This window comes from Pan troglodytes, chromosome 8 (assembly GCF_028858775.2).
Source record: "Pan troglodytes isolate AG18354 chromosome 8, NHGRI_mPanTro3-v2.0_pri, whole genome shotgun sequence".
Lineage (NCBI taxonomy): Eukaryota > Metazoa > Chordata > Mammalia > Primates > Hominidae > Pan > Pan troglodytes.
The window spans coordinates 84582936-84608668 of NC_072406.2; the positions used below are offsets into that span (position 1 = coordinate 84582936).

General features: G+C 43.3%; 1 protein-coding gene and 1 non-coding gene across 4 annotated transcripts in view; one reads left to right on the forward strand and one right to left on the reverse strand.

Moving 5' to 3' along the window:
* Nucleotides 1-25733, reverse strand: part of MICU1 (mitochondrial calcium uptake 1) — a 258934-nt gene that overhangs the window by 2048 nt on the left and 231153 nt on the right. For all 3 annotated transcript variants that reach the window (XM_009458672.5, XM_054659695.2, XM_016918531.4), the window contains one exon: nucleotides 6390-6479. In XM_009458672.5, the coding sequence (XP_009456947.1) occupies nucleotides 6390-6479 (90 nt within the window). The remainder of the gene's footprint in view (nucleotides 1-6389; nucleotides 6480-25733) is intronic.
* On the forward strand, nucleotides 22550-22655 carry LOC112204741 (U6 spliceosomal RNA). The gene has a single exon (XR_002938391.1). It is a non-coding gene; the product is annotated as a U6 spliceosomal RNA (small nuclear RNA).

The following is a 25733-nucleotide window of genomic DNA, read 5'->3' on the forward strand; positions in this document are numbered from 1 at the left end:
CAATGGAACATCAGAAAAAAACTGGAAGCAGGGGAGTAAGAAGTAGGCAGATTTCCATTTTGGACAGATTTTTCTGGCTGGTTGTGTGAGGATGGATTGGAAGGCGGCACACCTGGAATATTGGGGTCAGTTAGGAGACTGCTGCAATAGTCTCTCTGCTGTAATGGAGAGATGGTGAGGGGGTTTCGTGGTGAAAACCAAAATCAAACTTTGGCTTTGGATTGAGCCCATTTTCTCATGGTTTCCTAATCCACCCTCTTCAGTGTCAGAGGGCTGGAAGAAACTTTGGAGAGCATCCGTTTTGTTGTTGTTGTTGTTGTTGTTTGTTTGTTTTGAGACGGAGTCTTGCTCTGTTGCCCAGGCTGGAGTGCAGTGGCGCGATCTCAGCTCACTGCAACCTCCGCCTCCCAGGTTCAAGCGATTCTCCTGCCTCAGCCTCCTGAGTAGCTGCAACTAGAGGCGCATGCCACCATGCCCGGCTAATTTTTGTATATATATATATTTTTGAGACGGAGTCTCACTCTGTCACCCAGGCTGGAGTGCAGTGGTGCGATCTCGGATCACTGCAAGTACCACCTCCCAGGTTCATGCCATTCTCCTGCCTCAGCCTCCCAAGTAGCTGGGACCACAGGCACCCACCATCATGCCCAGCTAATTTTTTTTGTATTTTTAGTAGAGATGGGTTTCACCGTGTTAGCCAGGATGGTCTCAATCTCCTGACCTCGTGATCCGCCCACCTTGGCCTCCCAAAGTGCTGGATTACAGGCGTGAGACACTGCGCCCGGCCAAGAGCATCTGTTTTAATTAGAAACCACCCAAGCCACACAGAACAGTAACCACTGTAATAGCAGAGGTACAGTCACCCTTTGCAAGACACCCAGGGAACTGTTGATTAAAATAATGACACCCATTACTGGTGGTGATAAGATAGCAGGAAACCCACAAACCTACCTCTACTCATGATTGGTCTGGGAAGAGTGTGGTAAGAAGGAATAAATGGTTTACTTCTGTAGAGTACCCAAAACCTAAACTGGCTCATGTTTTCTGGCTGAAGAGAGTATGGGCATCCTCAGAGACAGGAAACCCCCCACAGCAAGACAAAACCCAAAACCAAACCCAACAAAACAAAACCCAAAACCAAAACAAAAAAACACTTGGCTTATTTATATAAAGTACAAAGGTAAAACTGTGTTACTAGAAGTCAGAAAAGTGGTGACTCTTGGGGAAGGAAGTGACTGGAGGTACCAAGTAGGGCTCTGTAGTCCTGGTAATGTGATGTTTCTAAATAATGCTAGTTATACAAGTGTGTTCAGCTTTTTAAAAATTTACCAAGCTGTACACTTAAGATATTTGTACTTTAGGCTGGGTACAGTGAGTCACGCTTATAATCACAGCACTTTGGGAGGCCGAGGTGGGCAGATTGCTTAAGGCCAGGAGTTCAAGACCAGCCTGGCCAACATGGTAAAACCCTGTCTCTACTAAAAATACAAAAAATTAGCTGGGCATGGTGATGGGCGCCTGTAATTCCAGCTACTTGGGAGGTTGAGGCATGAGAATCATTTGAATCTGGGAGATGGAGGTTGCAGTGAGCAGAGATGGCGTCACTGCACTCCAGCCTGGGTGACAGAGTGAGACTCTGTCTCAAAAAAAAAAAATTGTACTTTTTCATATGTATATTATATTGCAATATAATAAAAAGTTAAAAAATAGCCTTGCTTGGGCTGGGTGCAGTGGCTCACGCCTATAATCCCAGCACTTTGGGAGGCCGAGACGGGCGGATCACGAGGTCAGGAGATCGAGACCATCCTGGCTAACACGGTGAAACCTCGTCTCTACTAAAAATACAAAAAAAAATAGCTGGGCGTGGTGGCGGGTGCCTGTAGTCCCAGCTACTCGGGAGGCTGAGGCAGGAGAATGGCGTGAACTTGGGAGGTGGAGCTTGCAGTGAGCCGAGATCGCACCACTGCACTCCAGCCTGGGCAACACAGCGAGACTCCGTCTCAAAAAAAAAAAAAAAAAGCCTTGCTTGGCTGAAAAGTAATGAATAATTTGGCTTATCAAGAATGTAGGCTGAGGCCAGGCACAGTGCCTCACGCCTGTAATCCCAGCACTTTGGGAGGCCAAGACGGGTGGAGAACCTGAGGTCAGAAGTTCGAGACCAGCCTGGCCAACATGGTGAAACCCCATCTCTACTAAAAATATGAAAAATTAGCCAGGCGTGGTGGTGGGCACCTGTAATCCCAGCTACTTGGGAGGCTGAAGCAGGAGAATTGCTTGACCCCGGGAGGCAGAGGTTGCCGTGAACCATGACTGTGCCACTGCACTCCAGCCTGAGCAACAAGAGTGAAACTCCATCTCAAAGAAAAAAAAATATATATATAGGCCAAGGTGGGGCATGGTGGCTCACACCTGTAATCTCAGCACTTTGGGAGGTTGAGGTGGGAGTATCATTTGAGTCCAGGAGTTCAAGACCAGCATGAGCAATATAGTGAGACCCTGTCTCTACAAAAAGTTAAAAAATAAGCTGAGCATGGTGGTGCCTGCCTGTAGGCCCAGCTACTTTGGAGGCTGAAGTGGGAGAATTGCTTGAGTCTGAAAGGCGGGAGTTGCAGTGAGCCAACATTATGCCCCTGCACTCCAGCCTGGGCAACAGAGCAAGATGCTGTCTCAAAAAAAAAAAAAAAGAAAAAAAAAGAAATGTAGGCCAGGTGTGGTGGCTCATGCTTGTAATCTCAGCAACTCAGGAGGTCAAAGCAAGAGGACAGCTTTAGGCCAGAAGTTTGAGACGAGCCTGGGCAACATCGCAAGACTCTTTCTCTACGAAAAAATTCAAAAAAATTAGCTGGGTGTGGTGGCATGTGCCTCCGAAGCTACTCAAGAGGTTGAGGTGAGGGGATCACTTGAACTCAGGAGTTTGAGGTTACAGTGAGCTATGATCGCACCACCACACTCCTGCCTGGTGACAGAGCGGGTGTGGTGGCTCACGCCTATAACCCCACCATTTTGGGAGGCCAAGAAGGGAGGACTACTTGAGTCAGGAGTTTGAGGCCAGCCTAGAAAACATAGTGAGACCTCTCTCTAAAAAAACAAAAACAAATTTAAAAAAAAAAAAAGTAATTAAGAGAACAGAAAGTTCTAAACAGGATTCTTACACTTTGTATAAAAAGAAGCTTGAGGCCAGGTGTGGTGGCTCACGCCTGTAATCCCAGCACTTTGGGAGGCTGAGGCAGGTGGATCACCTGAGGTCAGGAGTTCAAGACCAGCCTGGCCAACAGGGTGAAACCCTGTCTCTACTAAAAATACAAAAAAAATTAACTGGGTGTGATGGTGGGCGCCTGTGATCCCAGCTACTTGGGAGGCTGAGGCAGGAGAATCACTTGAACCCAGGAGGCAGAGGTTGCAGTGAGCCGAGATCATGCCATTGCACTCCAGCCTGGGCAACAAGAGCTTGACCCCAGGAGGCAGAGGATGAAGTGAACCAAGATCGTGCTGTTGCTGTTGCACTCCAGCCTGGGCAACAAGAGTGAGCCTCAAAAAAAAAAAAAAAAGAAAAAGAAAAAGAAGCTTGAAAATGAAAAAATATGAAGTCACTTCATTCAAACTACTATGGGTTTACCTTCTGCTTCCGTAAGGACCACATGACCACTATGAGTGGATTTTGTTACTGTGAACCAGGTCTATAACTGTATGTTATTTGCATGCATGTGTGATTTGTGAGTTCAATTCTAAAATCTGTGATGAAGAAGTCTATTTGAAAATCAAATTCTCCATCCCCTGGCACTTTATTTTGTTTGTTCTTTTTTTTTTTTTTTTGAGATGAGGTCTTGCTCTGTTGCCCAAGCTGGAGTGCAGCGCTAGGATCATACCTCACTACAGTCTCAAACTCCTGGGCTCAAGTGATCCTCACACCTCAGCTTTCCAGTAGCTAGAACTACATGCACACACTACCACACCTTGGCTAAACTTATTTTTTGTAGAGATGGGATCTCGCTATGTTGCCTAAGCTGGTCTTGAACTCCTGGCCTCAAGTGATCTTCCCATCTCAGCCTCCCAAGTTGCTGGGATTATGGTTGTGAGCCACTCTACAGGCTTTCCTTTGGCATTTTGACCTAAGATCTTGCAGTGGTAAAAATAACAATGGCTTTTTGTTAAGTATACTTTTTTCTTTCTAGATTAAGAAAATAAATCTCAGAGATGTTAAATAATTTTCCAAAGGTGACTTAAGTAGATATTGACAGAGCCTCTTCCTAAAAAGCTAGAAAATCAAACATCATTTTCCAGGACTTCTAGGGAAAAGGGGGGACTTGAGAAGCTAGTTGCATTTATTCCCATATTTACTTCACAGACCAGGTCTTGGATATTGGCTTCAAAAATTATAAAAATAAATGTTTTTTGGAAAAAATTTAAACCACCTAGAAGTGATTGGAGTGAAAACAAAAATCTGGAGAAAGTTAATATATGTCTACAGCACTGCTGTGCATTAGAACTCTCTGAGATGTGGGAAATGTTTTATATTTGTGCTATTCAATACAGTAGCCACTAGCTAGTTTAAATTTAAATGTAGCTAATAGCCACATGTGCCTTGGTGGTATCATACTGTGGACAGGGCAGCTCTAGAGAATAAACCCACCCCTACCTGAGAGTGAGGCCATCTCTTTAACCTAGCCCTAGGGCTTCCTTTGAGTTCAACCTTGGTTTTGTGGGTATAGGCTGGAGATTTATTTTATTTATTTAATTGTACTTTTTGAGACAGGGTCTCACTCTGTCACCCAGGCTGGAGTGCAGTGGTGTGATCATGGCTCACTGCAGTCTTGACTTCCCTGCTTCAAGTGATCCTCTCACTTCAGCCTCCTGAGTAGCTGGGACTATAGGCACACATGTGCTACCATGCCTGGCTAATTTTTAAAATTTTTTGTAGAGACATGGTCTTACTATATTGCCCAGGCTGGTCTCAAACTCCTGGGCTCAAACCATCTTCCTGCCTTAGCCTCCTAAAGTGCTGGGATTACAGGTATGAGCCACCACGCCAGGCCAAGGCTAGAGATTTAAATAACTCAAGTTCAACTTAATAACATAAATAATTCAAGTTAATGAACACCTATTATGTGAGAAGTACTATCCAAGGTCCTATGGGGGGTAGGAAGGTGAAAAGGACTTGCAACTACCCTTAAAAAGCTCAGGGAACCATGTTAAGGAATAAAAAAGCCCAGAAGTGATTCTTATGCTGGGACCAAAAGGGAAGTTCCATAGGCTGGAGCTTTTGAGCAGGTTCTTGAATTCCATTAGCCCAGCTTTCTGGAGGATGATGAACAACAAATACTGGCTGTGGGGTAAGAGAGGGTGGTAATATAGTAAATAAAACAGAGGGGGCAGTACAGTTTTAGTTCAAATCCTGGTTTTGCCATCTACTATTATCTTTTTTTTTTTTTTTTTTTTTTTTTTGAGATAGAGTCTCGCTCTGTCGCCCAGGCTGGAGTGTTGTGGCACGATCTCTGCTCCCTGCTGCCTCCCGGGTTCAAGTGATTCTCTTGCCTCAGCCTCTCGAGTAGCTGGGATTTCAGGCACGCACCACTGTGCCTGGCTAATTTTTGTATTTTTAATAGAGACAGGGTTTCACCATGTTGGCCAGGCTGGTCTTGAGCTCCTGACCTCAGGTGATCCGCCTGCCTCAGCCTCCCAAATACTATTATCTTTGTGACCTTAGGAAATCTACTTAACCTCTCTGAGTCTCAGCTTTCTCATCAGTAAAAAGTGGTCAATAACAATACCTAGGTCAGAAGATTAAATGAGCAGATTAACTTTCTGGCTCATAGTAAGCATTGAAAAAGTGTAAGCATCCGTTGTTATTGTTGTTATTAGTATATCAGCTACCATACCTAAAAAATAATGCCAAGGTCAAACCAGAACCAGATCTCTTGAATGGGCTAAATGACAGAGCAGAGTGGCCACAGACACAACAGACCACTGTGTGGAGCTGGAATGCTATGGAGATGGAATGCAACTGGCTGGAATGTGCCCTGGGTGGTGGAGAGATCAGTACTGCCTTCTTTCTAAAGACACTCAGATACCTGAGTGCTCCATATCTGCTAAGTAGCAAATTGAGTCTGACATTTTTGTTTCCATTTTTAAGATGCTTATGGTCATAAATTAATTTAGGCCTATAGGCATATTGGAATTATAAGAAGAAGAAATGGAAAACAGAAGCCAGGGCCAGGGGTTCGATTTCTCAGTATCATCATGCCAAGGGCTGAGCTGCTAATGTGAGAAAGGTGGGTAGCTTGAAGAGGATGGGCTGGTACACAGATGCTGTCTGCAAGGCTCCATTATACACAGGGCCTCTAAGGGCAGCTAGGCTGTTTCCCCTCCCGGCTCCAGAGGGCCCCACTCACCATCACAGTCAAAGAGTGCAAACACCACATCACACACGTGGTCTGAGAGCTCCACTTTAGCCACTGTCCTGGCCACCTGCTGCATGGTCACTGAAAAAAGAAAGAGGTGCATTAGCACAGCAGAGGGATTTTCATTTTGCTTTCTCTGATTCAGGGGATAAAACGACTCAGTCATAATACAAGTTTTCAACTGCATTTAAGTCACATTTAAGAAAATGATAAGTTAGGCTGGCCACAGTGGCTCACGCCTGTAATTCCAGCACTTTGGGAGGCCGAGCAGGGTTGATCACCTGAGGCCAGAACTTCAAGACCAGCCTGGCCAAGATGGTGAAACCCTGTCTCTACTAAAAATACAAAAAATTAGCCGGTGCCTGTAATCCCAGCTACTCGGGAGGCTGAGGCAGAGAACTGCTTGAACCCGAGAGGCGGAGGTTGCAGTGAGCTGAGATCACGCCACTGCTCTCCAGCCTGGGAGAGCGAGACTCCGTTTCAAAAAGAAAAAGAAAAAATGATAATTGAGTTTTTATTCATAACCTCCCTCCTTTTCACCTCAAGTTCTGTTCTTTTCTACTGCTGCTACAGTTTAGGAGGTATATATAGTTAATTAAGAATGCCTAGGCTGGCCAGGCGCGGTGGCTCATACCTGTAATCCCAGCACTTTGGGAGGCCGAGGCAACATGGCGAAACCCTGTCTCTACAAAAAATACAAAAAATTAGCCCGGCATGGTGGTGTGCACCAGCTACTTGGGAGGCTGTGGTGAGAGGATAGCTTGAGCCCAGGAGGCAGAGGTTTCAGTGAGCTGAGATGGCGCCACTGTACTGGAGTAACACTCTATGTAACAGAGTGAGACACTGTCTCAAAAAATAAAAAGTGCCTGATATTCAATTTATAGACAGAAAGTAGATTAGAGGTTATTGTGGGCTGAGGGGAATGGGGAGTTAGTGCTTTATGTATACAGAATTTCTGTCTGGGGTGATGGAAAAATTTTGAAAATAGTGATGATGGTTGTACAACATTGTGAATGTAATTAATGTAATTCCACCGACTTGTATATTTAAAAATGGTTATAATGGCACATTTTATGCCATATATATTTTTATATTTATATATATATTTATAGAAATATATAAATGGGTGGTGGGAACAAGGAGGCTTGTCTGTGGTGTGAGTACACTAAGGCTTCACACCTTGGTGGGTGAATGACAGCTAAGTGCCTGCACAGTGAGCCCTCCGTGCCCAACTCTGTCCCTCCTCCCTACTGGTTTTGCACCAGACTTCTTCCAACTGAGCCCATTGGTATATGCACTGGCCCTTGTCTTAACAGTTCAGGATGCGTATCTTTCTCTTTTTTTTGAGACAGAGTCTTACTCTGTCCACCAGACTGGAGTGCAGTGGCGCGATCTCGGCTCACTGCAACCACTGCCTTCCGGGTTCAAACAATTCTCCTGCTTCAGCCTCCCAAGTAGCTGGGACTACTGGTGCCTGCCATCACGCCTGGCTAATTTTTATATTTTTAGTAGAGATGGGGTTTCACCATGTTGGCCAGGGTGGTCTTGAACTCCTGACCTCAGGTGATCTGCCCACCTCGGCCTCTCAAAGTGCTGGGATTACAGGGGTGAGCCACCACACTCAGCGTGCCCGGCCAATAGTTCAGGATGCATATCTTTCTTTTAAAAAATATATATTTTTAGACCTCAGCAAAAAATCACTTTTCTCTTGCCGTTTTCTCTTTCCCAGACATTCACCGTCAAACACTAGCAATTATGTTAGAATTGGGTTCTCATGAAAGACAAGACAGGAAGGACGAGGCAATTTCCACCGCCTTCTCTCTCATTTATCCTCAAACCTGGTCTAGCTACGCCTATAAATCATGTTATTGCTTCTGGACACATTCTTAAGTGAGGTAAAATATGAGGGAAAGAAAAGGATTAATTTCCATTTATGCTGGTAATGAAGAGCTCTCTATAATCATCACATTAGATTCATCCAGAAGCCAAGTGAACTTAAACTAGAACCACTGTGCCTTGTTTATTGCATTCCTATAATTTCAGTTCCTATTATCAGCCCATCTTGTCATTTTTTGCATTTGATCTTTCACTTTGCCTCTATCATCTCCATATATTTACCCGATACAGTTTAGATTTGTGCCCCCACCCAAATCTCATGTCAAATTGTAATTCCCAGGCCAGGCGTGGTGGCTCACACCTGTAATCCCAGCACTTTGGGAGGCCGAGGCTGATGGATCACCTGAGGTCAGGAGTTCGAGACCAGCCTGGCCAACATGGTGAAACCATGTCTCTACTAAAATAAATACAAAAATTAGCTGGGCGTGGTGGTGCGCACCTATAGTCCAAGCTACTCAGGAGGCTGAGACATGAGAATCACTTGAACCTGGGAGGCGGAGGTTGCAGTGAGCCAAGACCGTGCCACTGCACTCCAGCCTCGGTTACAGAGCGAGACTCTGTCTCATAAAAGCAAAACAAAAACAAAAAAACCCTGAAAATCCAAAAACAAATGGTAATCCCCAGTGTTGGAGGAGGGGCCTGGTAGGAGGTTACTGGATCATGGGGGCAGATTTCCCCCTTGCTGTTCTCATGATAGTAAGCGAGTTCTCATGAGATCTTGTTAAGTGTGTGGCACCTCCCACCTCTCTCTCTTCCTCCTGCTCTGGCCATGTGAGACGCGCCTCCTTCCTCTTCGCCTTTCACCAGGATTGTAAGTTTCCTGAGGCCTCCTCAGCCATGCTTCCTTTACAGCCTGTGGAACTGTGAGCCAATTAAGCCTCTTTTCTTTATAAATTACCCAGTCTCAGGTAGTTCTTTATAGCAATGCAAGAATTAATTAATACATCACCACAGTGCCCCCAACATCAGCAGATGCAAACACTGGAGCAATGCAGAGGAGCAAGGTAATGCGGTAGAAAACAAGGCTTGGAGTAACGGGACCTGGGCTCCAGTTCTGGCCCCACCACCAACGTGCTGTGTGACCCGGATGGAGTCACTTGATCTCTTTAGATTTAATTTTCTCATGTTCAAGTGGAAGGATGCCACCAGACAACTGCTGAGGCGGCTTACTAGCACAAAGAAGGGTTTATTGGTGTCATCTAGAATCTGAGGGTGAGGATGGGGTGGAAATATCCCATCTTTTCTCCCAGGATCTGAGTTAGGGTGAAGAGGAAATTAACATTCTTTGGTACTAAAAGACTGAAGTATAAGATATTGTGGTGGATATTCATGAGATGTGTGTTGGGAAATCTACAAGACTATAGTACTCTAGAGTTTAGAAATTTAGCCTCACAAATCTAGATACTTGATTTGGCTCAGGAAGAACTTATTCCTGCTAACTAAACTGTCCACAGAAGGAACAGAAATCAGGCCAATTTGCAATAAGAATAGTAACTGTTAAGAGAACTACAATGATGACAGCTGGTCATTATACTTCTCAGTAGGAAAGCTACTAAGGAAACTCCATTCACCTCAGAAGATTAACCTCAAAAGATTACTCAGTGAAAACAGAATGAGATCAGAAGGAACTGGAAGCGCTTAAACTGTGATTGCCTACAGCTTTACTCTTTGCTGCCACAGAAATGTGTCCTGAGAAGGGGATCGGAACCTGTTCTGTATTAGATAAACATGAACACTTTCTGTTAACCATTCCTTTTTCTGCGTTTCACATCAACCTTAAGCTTCTGACTTCCTTTTCTCTTTCCCAGTTCTTCCATTCTCTCAGGGCACAGCCTTCTGCAATTGTCTTGATATTTCAAGTACTCATCTTCTCCCCATGAAGATGGTGCCCTTTCCTGTAAATAAACCATTAATTAAATACTCAAGGATGTCAGTGAGACCTCTTGACAATTTCTAATGAGAGGCTCATTAAATTGGTATTAAGTGGTTGTAGAATAGGGACTTCTGGAGGCCTCCAGCAAGAATGCCTCATTACAGATGCCATCTCTTCACAGAAAGTTATAGATTATGTTCCATCTCACATGGAGAGGGCTCTGGTGTCCTTCCTACCATAGGAGGAAGAACTAGGGCTGCTAAGTTATTGTAGCCCAAACCACTGGGATGTTAGCCAGCAAACAGCCTAGCTGGGGTCCCCTTTCCTGGTACAAGATCCTCATTATAGGCACCTGGGGTATGAATCAGAGTTGTGCAGGAAGCCAACATTTAATAGCTGGTGAGCTGTCAAACTAGGAGCACCTGGGATGAGTGGGATGACGGCAGATTACAAGCCAAGTGCTTGACAGCTGGTCCTGAGAGTTGGTTCATTCATATTTGCTTCCAATATCTCTGAATCCAGTCATAATCACAGCAAGCAGAACAAGTTTTCCTTCCAGATCTCAACTTTTTTATGCAGACCAGTTGTTGGTACTGGAATTCTGGCCTCCCTATTTGATGATGCTGACCGATGGTTGGGATTCCAGCTCCCAATCTGAAAGATGTCTACAGGGAGCATGAAGGCACCCCAGCGAAGGCCTAGCTTTCTAAATACTACGTATTTTTGTACAAATCTGGCCCAGCTGCCTGAACAAAGGGTTTAAGTGCGATTGGGTGATTCCTATTAGATTGGGATGGGAGAGAATTTGTAGAAGTGGGCTCAACTAGTACTCAAAAATCTGGCACCATCTGGCTTTTTGCAAAGTCCAGGCAGAATCCGAGTTGTGTCAGGTCCCCAATTTACTCTCCAGCATGATTCATGACTGGCCGTTTAAACAGTAAAAAGAAACCCTGAGTTTGTGTGATATAATATCAGAAACTACATACATAAATCTATTCACCACAATAGTTAAACAGAAGAGCTCTGAAGTGATGAGAGCCCAAATGTCCACTTGGAATCAGAGAATCTTAGAACTGGAAGATACCTCAGAGGAAATGTGACGTTAAATAATTTGCCCAGGGTCACAATGCTAGATGGTAACAGAGCTGGGTCTCGAATTTTGGCTGGTGCCCTTTCCCTATACACACTGGGTCCACATGATCCCTTCCATATATGGACAATATCAATTCCTCCATGAATCTGTCACCCTAAGGAGAAAGGATTTAGATTAAAGAAAAGTCACATGGGAAATACTCAAGTCCTTTTGGTGAGGGATGAATGAATAATTGAATAACTGGGAGTTGTGAGGCACCAGCATTAATTATAGGTTGGCCGTGGATCTGACTACCCCCTACAGTGGAAGACACTGAGTATTCCCTAGGAACTCATACCGACAATTTTAGGGACAACTTAAAAAGTGTATTCAACAGCAATCCAACGAAAAGCACATGTAACGAATGTGGCCCTGGGAGTTTTTCTCCACAGCTGCCTCTGATGCACAGATACAGCTTTAGGCAGCATGACCCAGTTAGGAGCTACCTGCCTCTTCCTAATGCAAAAGTGTTTGGAAAGGTGGTGTGACAAGTTGGGCTGACAGTCTCTAAGCTGTGTGGCCATGTACTATTCCTGCCTTACCGGACTGCAGTGGAGAAAATCAAAAGCTGACTGGTGACGGCCAAGGTTAAGTGAGGGGAGATGGTTCTGCTTCAGCCCTGGAAAGGCTGATGCAGATGTCTTGTTTTCTTAAGTCCATCCCTAGATGGCTTTGGGTGGAACAAGGGGGAGGATATTTCCTTAAAGAGCATGTGTCCTGTCTTTTGTATCTCCTTCCATGAGCTTTTGTTAATACAAATGCACATTTTAACCTAGTTCTGGGGTGAGGGGAGGGGAAACGACAACATTTAGGAGAACTAGCAATTTAAGGAGCCAAGAGCAATGCAGCCTACGAGTAATGGAAATGATAACAATTCCTTGTTCTGTATGGTGCTCTTAGGCCCTATGCCCGTTGACCCCCTGTGTACTCAGGCTGCCTGACTGTCAGAGGTGATGCTGCTAATCCTAGATCCTAACTTCCAGGACACACCACGGAGAAGATCTGTTTTCTGAGCCTGAGCGCATCATCCCAGATGATGGCTTCAATGGGCTTACACGCTTAATTTGGTACAAACTAACTTGGCAGTAAGATTTATTGCCATTGTCTAGTATTGTATCTGGGTTTATTAAAAATCCCCATCACATCTTTTCCACAAAGGGCTAGCATTTCTGCAAGCATCATTAGGTAGTCAATGATTTCAGCTGACACACCCATGGGACAATCACAGTTTGGTGGAGGAGACTGTGTATATATATATCTATACACACACACACACACATTAAGATGGAGAAACACGTAGAAGAGATAGATATCAGATATATTAATACACACATATGGGAAATAATGGAATAGTGTGTATTTGGTACGAGTTACATTTTGGATCTGAATTCTTTTTTTTTTTTGAGACAGTCTTGCTCTGTCGCCCAGGCTGGAGTGCAGTGGTGCAATCTCGGCTCATTGCAACCTCGCCTCCCGGGTTTAAGTGATTCTCCTGCCTCAGCCTCCCTAGTAGCTGGGATTACAGGTGCCTGCCACCACGTCCGGCTAATTTTTTTTTTTTTAAGTAGAGACAGGGTTTCGCCATGTTGGCCAGGCTGGTCTCGAACTCCTGACCTCAGGTGATCCACCTGCCTTGACCTCCCAAAGTGCTGGGATTACAGGCATGAGCCACCGCGCCCGGCCTGTATCTGAATTCTAAGGGAGAAAAGAGACCAACTGCGCATGTATGGTAGTGAGTGATGTGGGTTGGGGGTTTCTGTTTGAATACAGTATTAAAAGCAGGAAGGAGTGCTAAGGCCTGATTAGAGAGTTAGAACAGAAGGTGCAGGGGGTGAGTACATTAGGAGAAATCTTACAGAGGACTAGTCAAGTCTCCTTGCAAGAAAGTCTTTAAAACAGGCCAAGTGTGGTGGCTCACGCCTGTAATCCCAGCACTTTATGAGGCCAAGGCAGGCAGATCACCCGAGCTTAGGAATTCAAGACCAGACTGGCCAACATGGCGAAACCCCGTCTCTACTAAAAATACAAAAATTAGCCAGGCGTGGTGGCACATGCCTGTAATCCCAGCTACTCAGGAGGCTGAGGCAAGGGAATCACTTGAACCCGGGAGGCGGAGGCTGCAGTGAGCCAAGATCACGCCACTGCACTCCAGCCTGGGCAACAGAGCAAGCCTCCGTCCAACAGTAACTTGCTTTTCCCTCTCACATTGTTTAAATATTCATTCTGTTAGCTTTATTTTAAAAGTTGTTTTTAATTAGGACAGGTGCAGTGGCTCATGCTTATAATCCTAGTGGTTTGGGAGGCCAAGAATGAGACCAGCCTGGGCAATAGAGGAAGACCTCATCTCTACGAAAAATTTTAAAAAACATTAGTTGGGCACGGTGGTGCGCTCCTGCAGTCCTAGCTACTTGGGAAACTGAGGTGGGAGGATTACCTGAGCCCAGGAGTTCAAGTCTGCAGTGAGCCATGACTGCACAACTGTACTCCAACCTAGGCAACAGAGCAAGACCCTGTCTCAAAAAAAAAAAAAAAAAAAAAAGATGTTTTTGATTCTCTAATATAGTCATCTGCTTCAAAATCTGAATGGTACAAAAGGGGTGAAGTCTCTCTCCCAACCTTATACCCCAGTCACCCAGTCATTCAGAGACAATCAATATCACTAGTTTCCCCAGGAATATTTTGTAGATATAAAATCAAATATGTACTCTTCGCTTCTTCCCTTTTCCCACAAAATGGTGGTGTACTAAATATTGTTTTGCTTTACTCACTTAACAACATATCTTAGAAATAATTCCAGATGGACATGAGCAGCTTCCTTCAATAGCTGCATAGTATTCCACTGACAGGATGGATCATAATTTCCTTGTTTATTTAACCAGTTCCTTATTTATTCTTATCTCAATCTTGAGAAGAAGGTACCTTTTCCCCTTCTCTTTAAAAAATTATTTCCTTTGTGGTCTGTGGGGGTCAGCTATAACAGAGTCTGAATCTCTGATGGCTAAACTGAGAGTAACTGATATATTTAAATTCAGTTTGTTGAAATTAAAGACTAAATAGTCACCTTTACAAGTGTCTTTTTTGTTTGTTTTTTTGAGACAGGGTCTTGGTTCTGTTGCTCAGGCTAGAGTGCTGTGGCAAGATCATGGCTCACTGCAACCTCTGCCTCCTGGGCTCCTGATCCTCCCGCCTCAGCCTCCCTAGTAACTGGGACTACAGGTGTGGATTACCACACCTGGCTAGTTTTTGCATTTTTAAACAATTTTATTAAACTTTTTTTTTTTTTTAATTGAGACAGGGTCTTGCTCTGTTGCTCAGGCTGGAGTGCAGTAGTGAGGGCACAGCTCACCACAGCCTCAACATCCTGGGCTCAAATGATCCTCCCGCCTCAGCCTCGGAAGTAGCTAGGACTACAGGCTCGCGCCACCATGCCTGGCTAATTTTTATATTTTTTTGTAGAGACGGGGTTTCACCATGTTGCCCAGGCTGGTCTTGAACTCCTGGGCTCAAGCGAACCACCCACCTTGGCCTCCCAAAGTGCTGGGATTATAGGCTATGAGCCACTGGGCCCAGCCACAGTGTCTTATTAAACCTTCTGAGGCTTCTCAAGGTAGTAACCTTGAAACCCCCAAAGAAGCAATGCTTATAATAAATACTCCCTCTACACTTTCCCGATATTGATGTAATTCTAGTAACCATTCTTTTTCTGATCTTTTTCTCAGTGGGATGTAATGTTGGCTGATTTTGTCTTTCCTTATCTATTTATGTGGATGCTTTAACAGTTTATCCTACCCCCATCTCTTCTCTTTGTGATGTAATTCATGATGGTAATCATGAATCCCTAAAGCAGCCCTCCTCCTCCTTAGGGCACTTACCTAATTTTACTAAATCATAATATATTCAAAGTGATCATAAGCCAGAATCAATCTTTAGAATTGCTAAGTGACTTTAAATTTGGGAAAATAAACCAGGCCTCTGCAGAGAAAATGCCTCATAAAGCAAACATTTATTTCAGAATTTGAGCTTCCTTGCCTACATCATGAATAATTTTACTTTAAAAATTGATGACTCTGTCTTAAATGAATGGAATCCTGGCCAACACTCCTCTTCACATATAAATGTTTTTACCAAATGTAATGATGAACTGAAGTGCAAGAGCTTGCCTCCCACAAACTTTAAAAGAATTTATAAAATAGGAGCTTTTTTCCTGTTGTAATCTCTTCCTTACATGTCTTTGTGACACTCCTGCCTTCCTGCCATGTCTTGGCTGTCTGGGGGATGCTCTCCCTACATTCTTGCTGTGAATTTGCCCCACTTTCTGGCATCACATAAAAGCATTGAGTCCTCGATGTAATTCTCTAAGTCCTTCTAGCAGCAGTAGGTGCCAGGGTACTAATGAGAACCCTGGTGTGGAAGTCGCTGAACCTGAACTTCTGGTCTGTGATTTCAGCAAGTCATTTCCCTTCATGAATGTTAAAAACAAGCAGGCCGGGCACAGTGGCTCACGTCTATAAATCCAACACTTTGGGAGGCCGAGCTGGGCAGATCACCTGAAGTCAGGAGTTCAAGACCAGCCTGGCCAACATGGTAAAACCCTGTCTCTACTAAAAATATATAAGTTAACTGGGTGTGGTGGTGCGTGCCTGTAATCCCAGCTACCTGGGAGGCTGAGACAGGAGAATCACTAGAACCCAGGAGGCGGAGGTTGTAGTGAGCTGAGATCATGCCACTGCACTCTAGCCTAGGTGACAGAGCAAGACTGTCTCAAAAAAAACCAACCAAACAAACAAAAAACCAAAAAACAAAGTAAGGGTTTAAACAAAATGATTTTTAAGTTATCTTCCAGCCCTAAAATTTAAATCAGTTAAAATGTCCCTATCTTCAGAATAATAAAACCAAAGGTGTAGGTTTCTAAAATGATGGCTGGTGTGCTGAGCAGAATTCTGAGGTGCCCCCCGCCCAGTATTTCCACCCTCTGGTCCACATATCCTGTGTAATCCCCTCTCCTCAGGTGGGCAGAACCTGTGACTACGATAATCCTGTGATGAGGTTACTGTATATGAGAAAGGTGATGGGCTAGTCAGTCCCATAACTATGTTATGTAAGAATCCATCTTAGCAGACTGAGGCGAGAGATTCTGTTGCTGGCTCTGAAGAAGTGAGTTGCAATGCTGTGAGGGGCCTGGTGGCAAGGAGCTGTAGTCACCTGCTGAGAGCAATGACTGGCCAACAGCCAGCAAGGAAAAGGAATCCTTGGTCCTACAACTGAAAGGACCTGAATTCTGCCAACAGCAGGAAAGAACTTTGAAGAGGACCCTGAACTCCGGATGAAAATGAAGGCCCCCCAACAACACTGCGATTTCATCCTTGTTAAGATCCTAAGCAGAGAACCCAGCTATGCTGTGCCAACACTCTGAATCACAGAAACTGGCCAGTGGGGAAGGCATTTATGATTGGGAATGTCTTTTTTTTTTTTGGAGGGGGACGGAGTCTCGCTCAGTCGCCCAGGCTGGAGTACAGTGGCGTGATCTTGGCTCACTACAACCTCTGCCTCCCGGGTTCAAACAATTATCCCACCTTAGCCTTCTGAGTAGCTGGGATTACAGGTGCCCACCACCACACCAGGCTAATTTTTGTATTTTTAGTAGAGACGGGGTTTCCCCATGTTGGCCAGGCTCGTCTTGAACTCCTGACCTCAGGTGATCTGCCTGCTTTAGCCTCCTAAAGTGCTGGGATTACAGGCGTGAGCCACTGTGCCCGGACAAGGGATTGTCTTTTTGAAGTTCCTCAACTTCTACGTTATATAGAGCCGCACTCATCCCTCATCCCCCGCCACCTTTTTTTTTTTTTTTTTTTTTTTTTTGATACAGTGTCTCATTCTGTCACCCCGGCTGGAGTGCAGTAGCATGATCATAGCTCACTGTACCCTCAACCTCCTGGGCTCAAGAGATCCTCCTGCCTCTGCCTCCTAAGTAGTTGGGACTAGAGGTGTGTGCCACCATGCCTGGCTAATTTTAAAGTATTTTTTGTAGAGACAGAGTCCCACTGTGTTGCCTAGGTTGGTCTGGAACTCCTCAGCCTCCCAAAGTGCTGGGATTACAAGGTTGTGCCACTGTCCCTGGCCTGCACTCATTTTTTGACAGAGTGCACTTTACAGAACCATCATTCTGTTTTACCTACTATACCAAACTCCATAAATTAGATCTTACAGGGAAACTAGCCAAGGTCTAATTAAGTTTTACATTTCCTAACAAGGAAATAAATTAAAACTGCCACACTTCTTTTGGGAATTCAAGTCTTGCTCTTACTTCAAATGTACCTGACAATTATAAGTCAGTTCACTTTCATAAAGATTTCACATAAACAAGTTGGGCTAACAGTCCCTGTGAGGCAATAGATTTGGAAATAATTTTAGGCTATGACATGTCACTTAAAACATTACTTCATTCAGTAAAAAGCTGATTTAGTTATAATCATACAATTTCAAATCTGCATGAACCCTTAGAGATACTTATAACTCCAACCTGAGGGTCAGAGTAGTGACCTGCTCAAGGAGTCAAAGGAAATTAATGACATGGGAAGGTGCTACAGTCCTAACACTCTTCCCCTCACCCTACGCTCTTACTAGAGTATTTCATCATCCTTTGCAGGATCTGGAAAGGTCTAGAATTAATTCATTTACATAACATAAACGAACATATGTTTATATAAAGAGTTGTTCTAGGCTCTGAATAGCACACAAAGTTGTAGAAAACATGGTTCAAGTCTTTGAGAATTTACAGTCCAATGAATTCCCCCTTGAATGCTGAAGATATGAGACATATCAATAGGGGTTAGATATTCCTAGGAACAGAGAACTTTTTTAATAAAGGCTTCTGAAGGCAGAGACACCAATAATTTTTGGATGAATGATGAAACTTAGGAGAACCTAGAAGCTTCAATCCTCATTAATGAGTATAAACAACTTAGAACTTCTAAGCTAATAAAAATGTCAAAAGTGACTAAAAAAAAGCAGTAGATTCCACTTCCTCAGAGAACAAAGAGTAAGCCTTATCTGGTGCTTCTTTTTTTTTTTTAAGGATGATTTAAAAAAAAAAACTTTTTATGATGTTGCCATGTTGGTATAGGTTGTTTCCAGCCCCCTAATAAGATAAACAGGCAGAAGAAAGCCAGCACCTATGGGTTGAAAACCAGAACAGGCAGTTTGGTACAATTTTAATGTCAACCTAGTATATTAATATAGTATTATCTCTTTTTATTTTCACAATAACCCTGAAACAAGTATTCTACTATCACCATTCTACAGATCTGGAAACTGAGGCTTTGAGAACTTAAGGAATTTGTTCAAGGTCACAAAACTAGTGAATAGCGGGGACTCAAACTCAGGTTTGAACTTAAAACCAAAATTTATATTCAGCACAATTTCTTGCATATAGTTAACGCTCAATAAATGCTAGATGTTAGAACAGTATCTAAAAGTGCAACAGAGCACTGGTATACCAATGAGCGGAGGTGGTGAGGAACACCTTGGTCATTGGAAGGTGTATCTATATCCTGTATTTTGATGTTGAGAAAAGCGCAGCTTAGCATACATGCCTTTTTCTGGTCTGTGGTATCCCTTAAAAGGATATCAACTTTCTTGCTACATGACTTTATTTAAATGACTTCAGGCTTTTGTGTATTGGTTTCCTCAGTGAAAAGTAATATGGTTCCAAAGGTAAAGATCACAGATGTGTCTACTAAGGCGTTCCTATGCAGGACAAGAAGCTAGATTAGACAACTCCAAGAGTCTGTTATGGTAAGGTAAGGACTATGGATGTCTGTGTCTGAGCTGTAGAACCTATACCTGAACAGAACAGACAATTGTAGGGGAAAAAAAGGTCACATTTCATATTCAAGAGAAGGGCACTATCTCTAAAACATCATAGTTTATCAAAAGGACTTCATTCTCACCCTAAGAATGGTCAACTCTTAGCCAAAAGCAACTGGGAAAAAAAAGTCCAGAGTCTGTCTTCCCAATGCTACTGTGAAGCATGGTTTGAAATGGTAAAGCCACAGTCCCCTCTGGATTGTGCTTCAGCAAAGCTTTTCAGACTCTAACAGAATTGTGGAGTATACTGAGAGGCAACACGACGATGTGGAAAGAACACAGACTGGGAATTAGAGAGACCTGAGCTTGAATCCTGGCTTTTCCACCACTAAGCTGGATAACCACGATCAAGTGGCTTCATTTGATATTTTCCTCATCCATAAAGTGAAGATGAATGAGGATAATTCAGGTTTTAAAGATTAAAAGCGATAACATGCATAAAGCACTAAGCATTGTGCCTGGCACAGAGAAACTACTATGAAATGAGAGTTGCTGTTAGTGTTCCAGATGTGTGATGGCCTCACAGTCCTCGACAGGACAGTGCTACCGGATTATTACAGTTCAGGAGTGGGTGGCAGCTTGTCTGTTAAAGACAGTTGTTCAGAATATAAGAGTTTGTTGTGTGCTAGAAATTGCTGACTCCATCAGTAATTTCTGACTTCCCCAACAATCCAGTTAGAGCCTAAATGACAAAAGACTTGAGGCTCCCTTACTCATTCCAATTATTAGACTCAAAGAATTTGAAAGCTGCAAAGGTTCTCAGAGGTCATCTCTGCCATCCTTGTCCCTCCAGAGACAAAAGAAACTGAGACCATTTGAAGATGTGACTAAAACTTCAGAAAAAATACTTGGGGTTGCAGAAAGTTCCTGTGGGAGTTATGCCATAGATTTTATTATTTGTTCTTTTGGCTTGTCAGATAATAAGGTAAACTGCACGTATAGAATAACTACAAAGAATCAAGGCCAACTGTGCCATAAATTATAATTTTCAGTGTAAGTAGAATTGTGCAGGGGCGTGAATAGTAAAGACCAGGGACTATATTTGTGTGATTATTTTCTGATTTTATAGTTCAAAGTACACCGAGGACGTAACTGAACCCACAGGTTTACTGCATCTGTACTATCCTGAGGTGCTTTACAGTGGAGCTTTATTGTACCTGGATATTCTCCTGGCAGAAATTGGAATATTCTGAGTTATATGGGCTGAAGCTCACTCTAGAGGTCCAGCTCAAATAATTTCTAACTTTTTCATCATAGGAAGCCATTGGGAAAGGAGTCATGTTCAATTTTCCATTACCTTCTTCAGCAGACCACTTAAATCAATCAGCCAGCCGCTGAGAGGTCATAGATCTAATTTTATGCCCAGTGTGTGTACGAATGAGCAATAGAACCAGTTCTTCTTAAGTGCTAAACAAAGAGATGCCTGATAGTGGAGACCACAGTATTTCATGGAGAAAGTTTCTTTCTTCAGATGGTTAGAACTCTTGAAAACACTTCATTATTACCTGATGGTTGTTATTCTCACATGGGTCATGCAGAACTAAAGAAATAGCCTTAATTAAATTTGATGTTTTTTTCAAATGGTAGGAGGGGCAAACAGAAAAAATGAAAAAAAGAAAAAGAAAAAAAAGAAATGTGACATTTTTTTACTCTGGAGGAACTGGACTATGTTCTAATACAGTAAATCTGCAGTGGCCACCTGCCTGGATCTTTCAAATTATTCCAAGGAACATTAACTCTGTAAGTTATTAAAAGATGGTCTGGAGTAAATCAAATTTGGAAACTATATCCCTCTTCCGGAGATTAATAATGCACATTCATATATTAAAAAGTTGGCAGCAGGAGTGCTGCAGGAAGAAATTCTATATAACTCTGGCATTTTCCAAACTTATTTGAACCACGGAATACTTTTTTTTTTTCTTTTTAAATCCACAGAACCATCATCATATTGCAGTATACAGTGTTCTTCACAATGCTGTTTGGAAAATTCTGTGCTAAATTATGCCTAAAGACTGGTTTGTAACCTCTAAAATAGCCAAGGAAGAGACAGTGCCAGGGCCTAGAAGGTGCCAATTTCTGAAGGTTCTAACCTTTTGGGAAAAAATGAAGACAGCTGAGACTCACAGCAGAAGCCAGATAAAAAGTATTCCTGTCTCTACTCTGGCCTCACTCTTTCCCAACCACTGGTATAAATTAGGGCCTCCACTTTTAAGCTCCTAGATCCTCTTATTCTAATTAGCACTTATCACACCCAACTGGAACTGCTTCTACACTTATCTTTCTCCCCCATTAGACTCTGAGCTTCTTGAGGGTGGAACCCTGTGTCTAGCACAGTACCTATTGCTTTTGGGTGAATAAATACTTGAGCCACACTAAATTTTGTTTAAATTATCAACTTCATAATAGAAGCAGCTGACATTGACTAATCATTCACCACATGACAGCCACAAAGTTAAGTGCTTTATGTAGATTTAGTCTCACAACCCTATGAGGTGGGTCCAGCTGGTCCTTCATATGTGTAGGTTCCACACCCATGGATTCAACCAACTGCAGATCAAAAATATTTAAGAAAATGTCGGGTGCAGTGGCTCACGCCTGTAATCCCAACACTGGGAGTCCAAGGCGGGTGGATCACCTGAGGTCAGGAGTTCAAGACCAGCCTGGCCAACATGGCGAAATCCTCTCTCTACTAAAAATACAAAAATTAGCTGGGCATGGTGGCAGGCACCTGTAATCCCAGCTACTTGGGAGGCTGAGGCAGGAGGATTGCTTGAATCTGGGAGGCAGAGGTTGCAGTGAGTCGAGATCAAGCCACTGCACTCCAGCCCAGCCTGGTCGACAGAGCAAAACTCCATCTCAAAAAATAAATAAATAAATAAAATAAAATTTAAGAAAAGAAAACCAGTAGAAAGTAACAACACAGCAATAAACTATTACAAATTTAAAAATACAGCATAACAACTATTTACTTAGCATTTACATAGTAATAGGTATTATATGTAATCTTGAGATAATTTAAAGTACAGTTGGCCCTGGAACAACACAGGCTTGAACTGCATAGGTCCACTTACGTGCAGATTTTTTTTCAATAAATTACGTTGGAAAAATTTTTGGAGGCTTATGACTATTTGGAAAACCTCATAGATGGACCACACAGCATAGACGTACCAAAAAAATTAGGAAAAATGTATGTAGTGAATACATAAAAAATATATAGATACTAGTTTATGTGTTAATTGACTGTATGTTATCAGTAAGGCTTTTTTGGTCAACAGTGGGCTATTAGTAGTTAAGTTTTTGGGGAGTCTAAAGTTATCCTAGGATTTTCAACTGTGTGGGGTGAAAACAGCTAATCCCTCACTGTTCAAGGGTCACCCGCATCTAGTGCTCGTCCGGCAGCACATATACTCAAACTGGAATGATTTGGAGAAGATTAGCATGGCCCTTGTGCAAGGATGACACACAAATTCGTGAAGTGTTCCATATTTTGATGATGATTTAAAAATAAAGAAATAAAGTATATGGAAAGATATGTGTAGGTTATATACAAAAATACTATGCAACCATTTCACATATGGGACTTGAGCACCCAAAGACTTTGTAACTCTGTGTGTGTGTGGCAGGGTCGGGGGGTAGAGGCGGTCCTGGAACCAAACCCCTGAAGATACCAAGGGACAACTATTTTTATCTTTATTTAAAAAACACAGAGGGCCAGGCACAGTGGCTCATGCCTGTAATCCTAGCACTTTGGGAAGCTGAGGTGGGCGATCATTTGAGGTCAGGAGTTCAAGACCAGCCTGGCCAATATAGTGAAACCCCCATCTCTGTTAAAAATACAAAAATTAGCCAGGTGTGGTGGCATGTGCCTGTAATCCCAGCTACTCAGGAGGCTGAGGCATGAGAATCTCTTGACCCTGGGAAGCAGAGGTTGCGGTGAGCCAAGATCGTACCACTGCACTCCAGTCTGGGTGACAGAGTGAGACCCTGTCTCAAAAAAATTAAAAAAATAAAATAAAAATAAAATAAACACAGAAACTAAGTTCAGAAACTGCTCAAAGCTACCCAGCTAGTAAATGATGGAGACATTCAAATTCAGGCAGTCTGACTTCAGAGCCTCTGCTCTTAACCATTACACATTTCTTCCTCTTTTCTAAGATTCATCTCAGCAGTAAAATTCCTTTGTTCTGTGGAGCAAGGAGGAGAGGCCTGTCATTCATGTAGAACTCAAACCAATGGAAAAAATCACTAGTCCGGGTCAGGAGGAGGGAGGTTTAAAAGCAAAGGCCTGGGCAGAGCCCAAGGAGTGCTTGTAAGAGACAGGGACATCTGGGAGCATGGAAGGACTTGGAAAGGCTAGCTGAGTGCATGCTAGTCTTCTGTGCACACCTCAGCAGGTGAACAGTTAAAATTACTACTATCATCACCTCTTTTACATGGAAGAAGTTGAAACATATGTCAAGTCCAAGGATGAGGGTTACAGAAGAACATGATGAGTTTGTTCCCTGGGCCGCTGGGAAGGGTAGAAGGGTAGAGGTTTATGTCTTGTTCAGATATATCAATATGTTCATTCACTCATTCATTTGTTGATTATATAATTATTGAGTTCTTCCTCTATCCCAAGTGTTGTTCTAGGCTCATGGAATACATCCATGAGCAAGACAGATAAGCATTCTAGTAAGGTGCAACAAATAATAAGCAAACACATAAACCTGAGAAAATATCAGGGAGTGATAAATGCTATAAAAAATAGGATAATATGATACAGGATGATGGAACTACTTTAGAATGAAAAGGTCTTCCCGAGGAAATGACTTATACCAGACCTAAGTTACAAGGAGCTAAATACATGGAGATCCCAGGCAAGAGCGCTTGAGGTAGAAACAACCGATACAAAGGCCTTAACTAACTCCAATAGCTAAGGCCTTCAGTAAGCTTGGTGTATTTGGAATGTAAAAAGAACAATGTGGAGTGGAGTGAACTGGGAAAAAAACGATATTTTATGAACTCAGAGAGTATACAGGGGCCATGGCATAGGTAGCCCTGTGTAAAGCCACAGTCAGTAAAGAGGCGAGGGCTGTGGTAGGAGAGCGAGAAAAGGAGGCAGATGCAGGGTATGTTCTGGAGGTAAAGTCAAGGATTTATTGAAGAAGTAAATATGTGAGTGAGACTAAGGAATCAAGGAAAGTACCTATTTTGTTTGTTTGTTTGTTTGTTTTGAGATGGAGTCTTGCTCTGTCACCAGGCTGGAGTGCAGTGGTGTGATCTTGGCTCACTGCAATCTCCGACTCCCTGGTTCAAGCGATTCTCCTGCCTCAGCCTCCTGAGTAGCTGAGATTACAGGTGCCCGCTGCCACTGCACCCAGCTAATTTTTGTATTTTTAGTAGAGACAGGGTTTCACCATGTTGGCCAGGATGGTCTCAATCTCCTGACTTCAAGATCAGCCCACCTTGGCCTCCCAAAGTGCTGGGATTACAGGTGTGAGCCAAAGAGCCCAGCTGATAGTGCCTATTTTTTTGAGCTCCTGAATATTTGAAGAGTAATTCAATTAATAAACATCTATTGGCTGGGCATAGTGGCTCATGCCTGTAATCATGCCTGACTTAGAGCCCAGCTGGATAATCTAGGATGATCTCATCTCAAGGACCTTAACTTAATTATATCTGCAAAGACCCTGTGTCCAACAAGGTCACAATCACAGGTTCTGAGGACTAAGATGTAGACATATCCTTTTGGGGGCCACCACTTAACCCACTACAGCAACCAAGAATTAAAAATTACCCATATGAGGCTGGGCCCCTGTAATCCCAGCACTTTGGGAGGCTAAGGCAGGTGGATCACTTGAGGTCAGGAGTTCATAACCAGCCTGGCCAATGTGGTAAAACCCTGTCTTTACTAAATATACAAAAATTAGCCAGGTGTCGTGGCACACGCCTGTAATCCCAGCTACTGGGGAGGCTGGGGCAGGAGAATCACTGGAACCCAGGAGGCAGAGGTTTCAGTGAGCTGAGATCACATCACTGCACTCCAGTCTAGGTGACAAAGACTCTGTCTCAAAAAGAAAAAAGAAAAAACCCACCCATATGTAGTCTACAAAAATAAAAGCAAACAAAAAATGTGAATTTAACTATGACAATACCAACCACTATAATCCTAGCACTTTGGGAGGCCAAGGCAGAAGGATCCTGTGAGACCAGGAGCTCAAGACCAGCGTGGTCAACAGTGAGACCCCATCTCTGTTTTTTAAAATAAACAATAAATGTAAAAAAGAAAAAGAAAATGTATCTATCTGTTAACAGCCTAATTTTTTTTCTTTTAGAAACCTAACTATCTGGCCAGACATGGTGGCTCACGCCTGTAATCCCAGCACTTTGGGAGGTTGAGGCAGGCAGATCACGAGGTCAGGAGATTGAGACCATCCTGGCTAACATGGTGAAACCCCATCTCTACTAAAAATACAAAATTTAGCTGGGCGTGGTGGCGGGTGCCTGTAATCCCAGCTACTTGGGAGGCTGAGGCAGGAGAATGGCATGAACCCAGGAGGCGGTGCTTGCAGTGAGCCAAGATCAT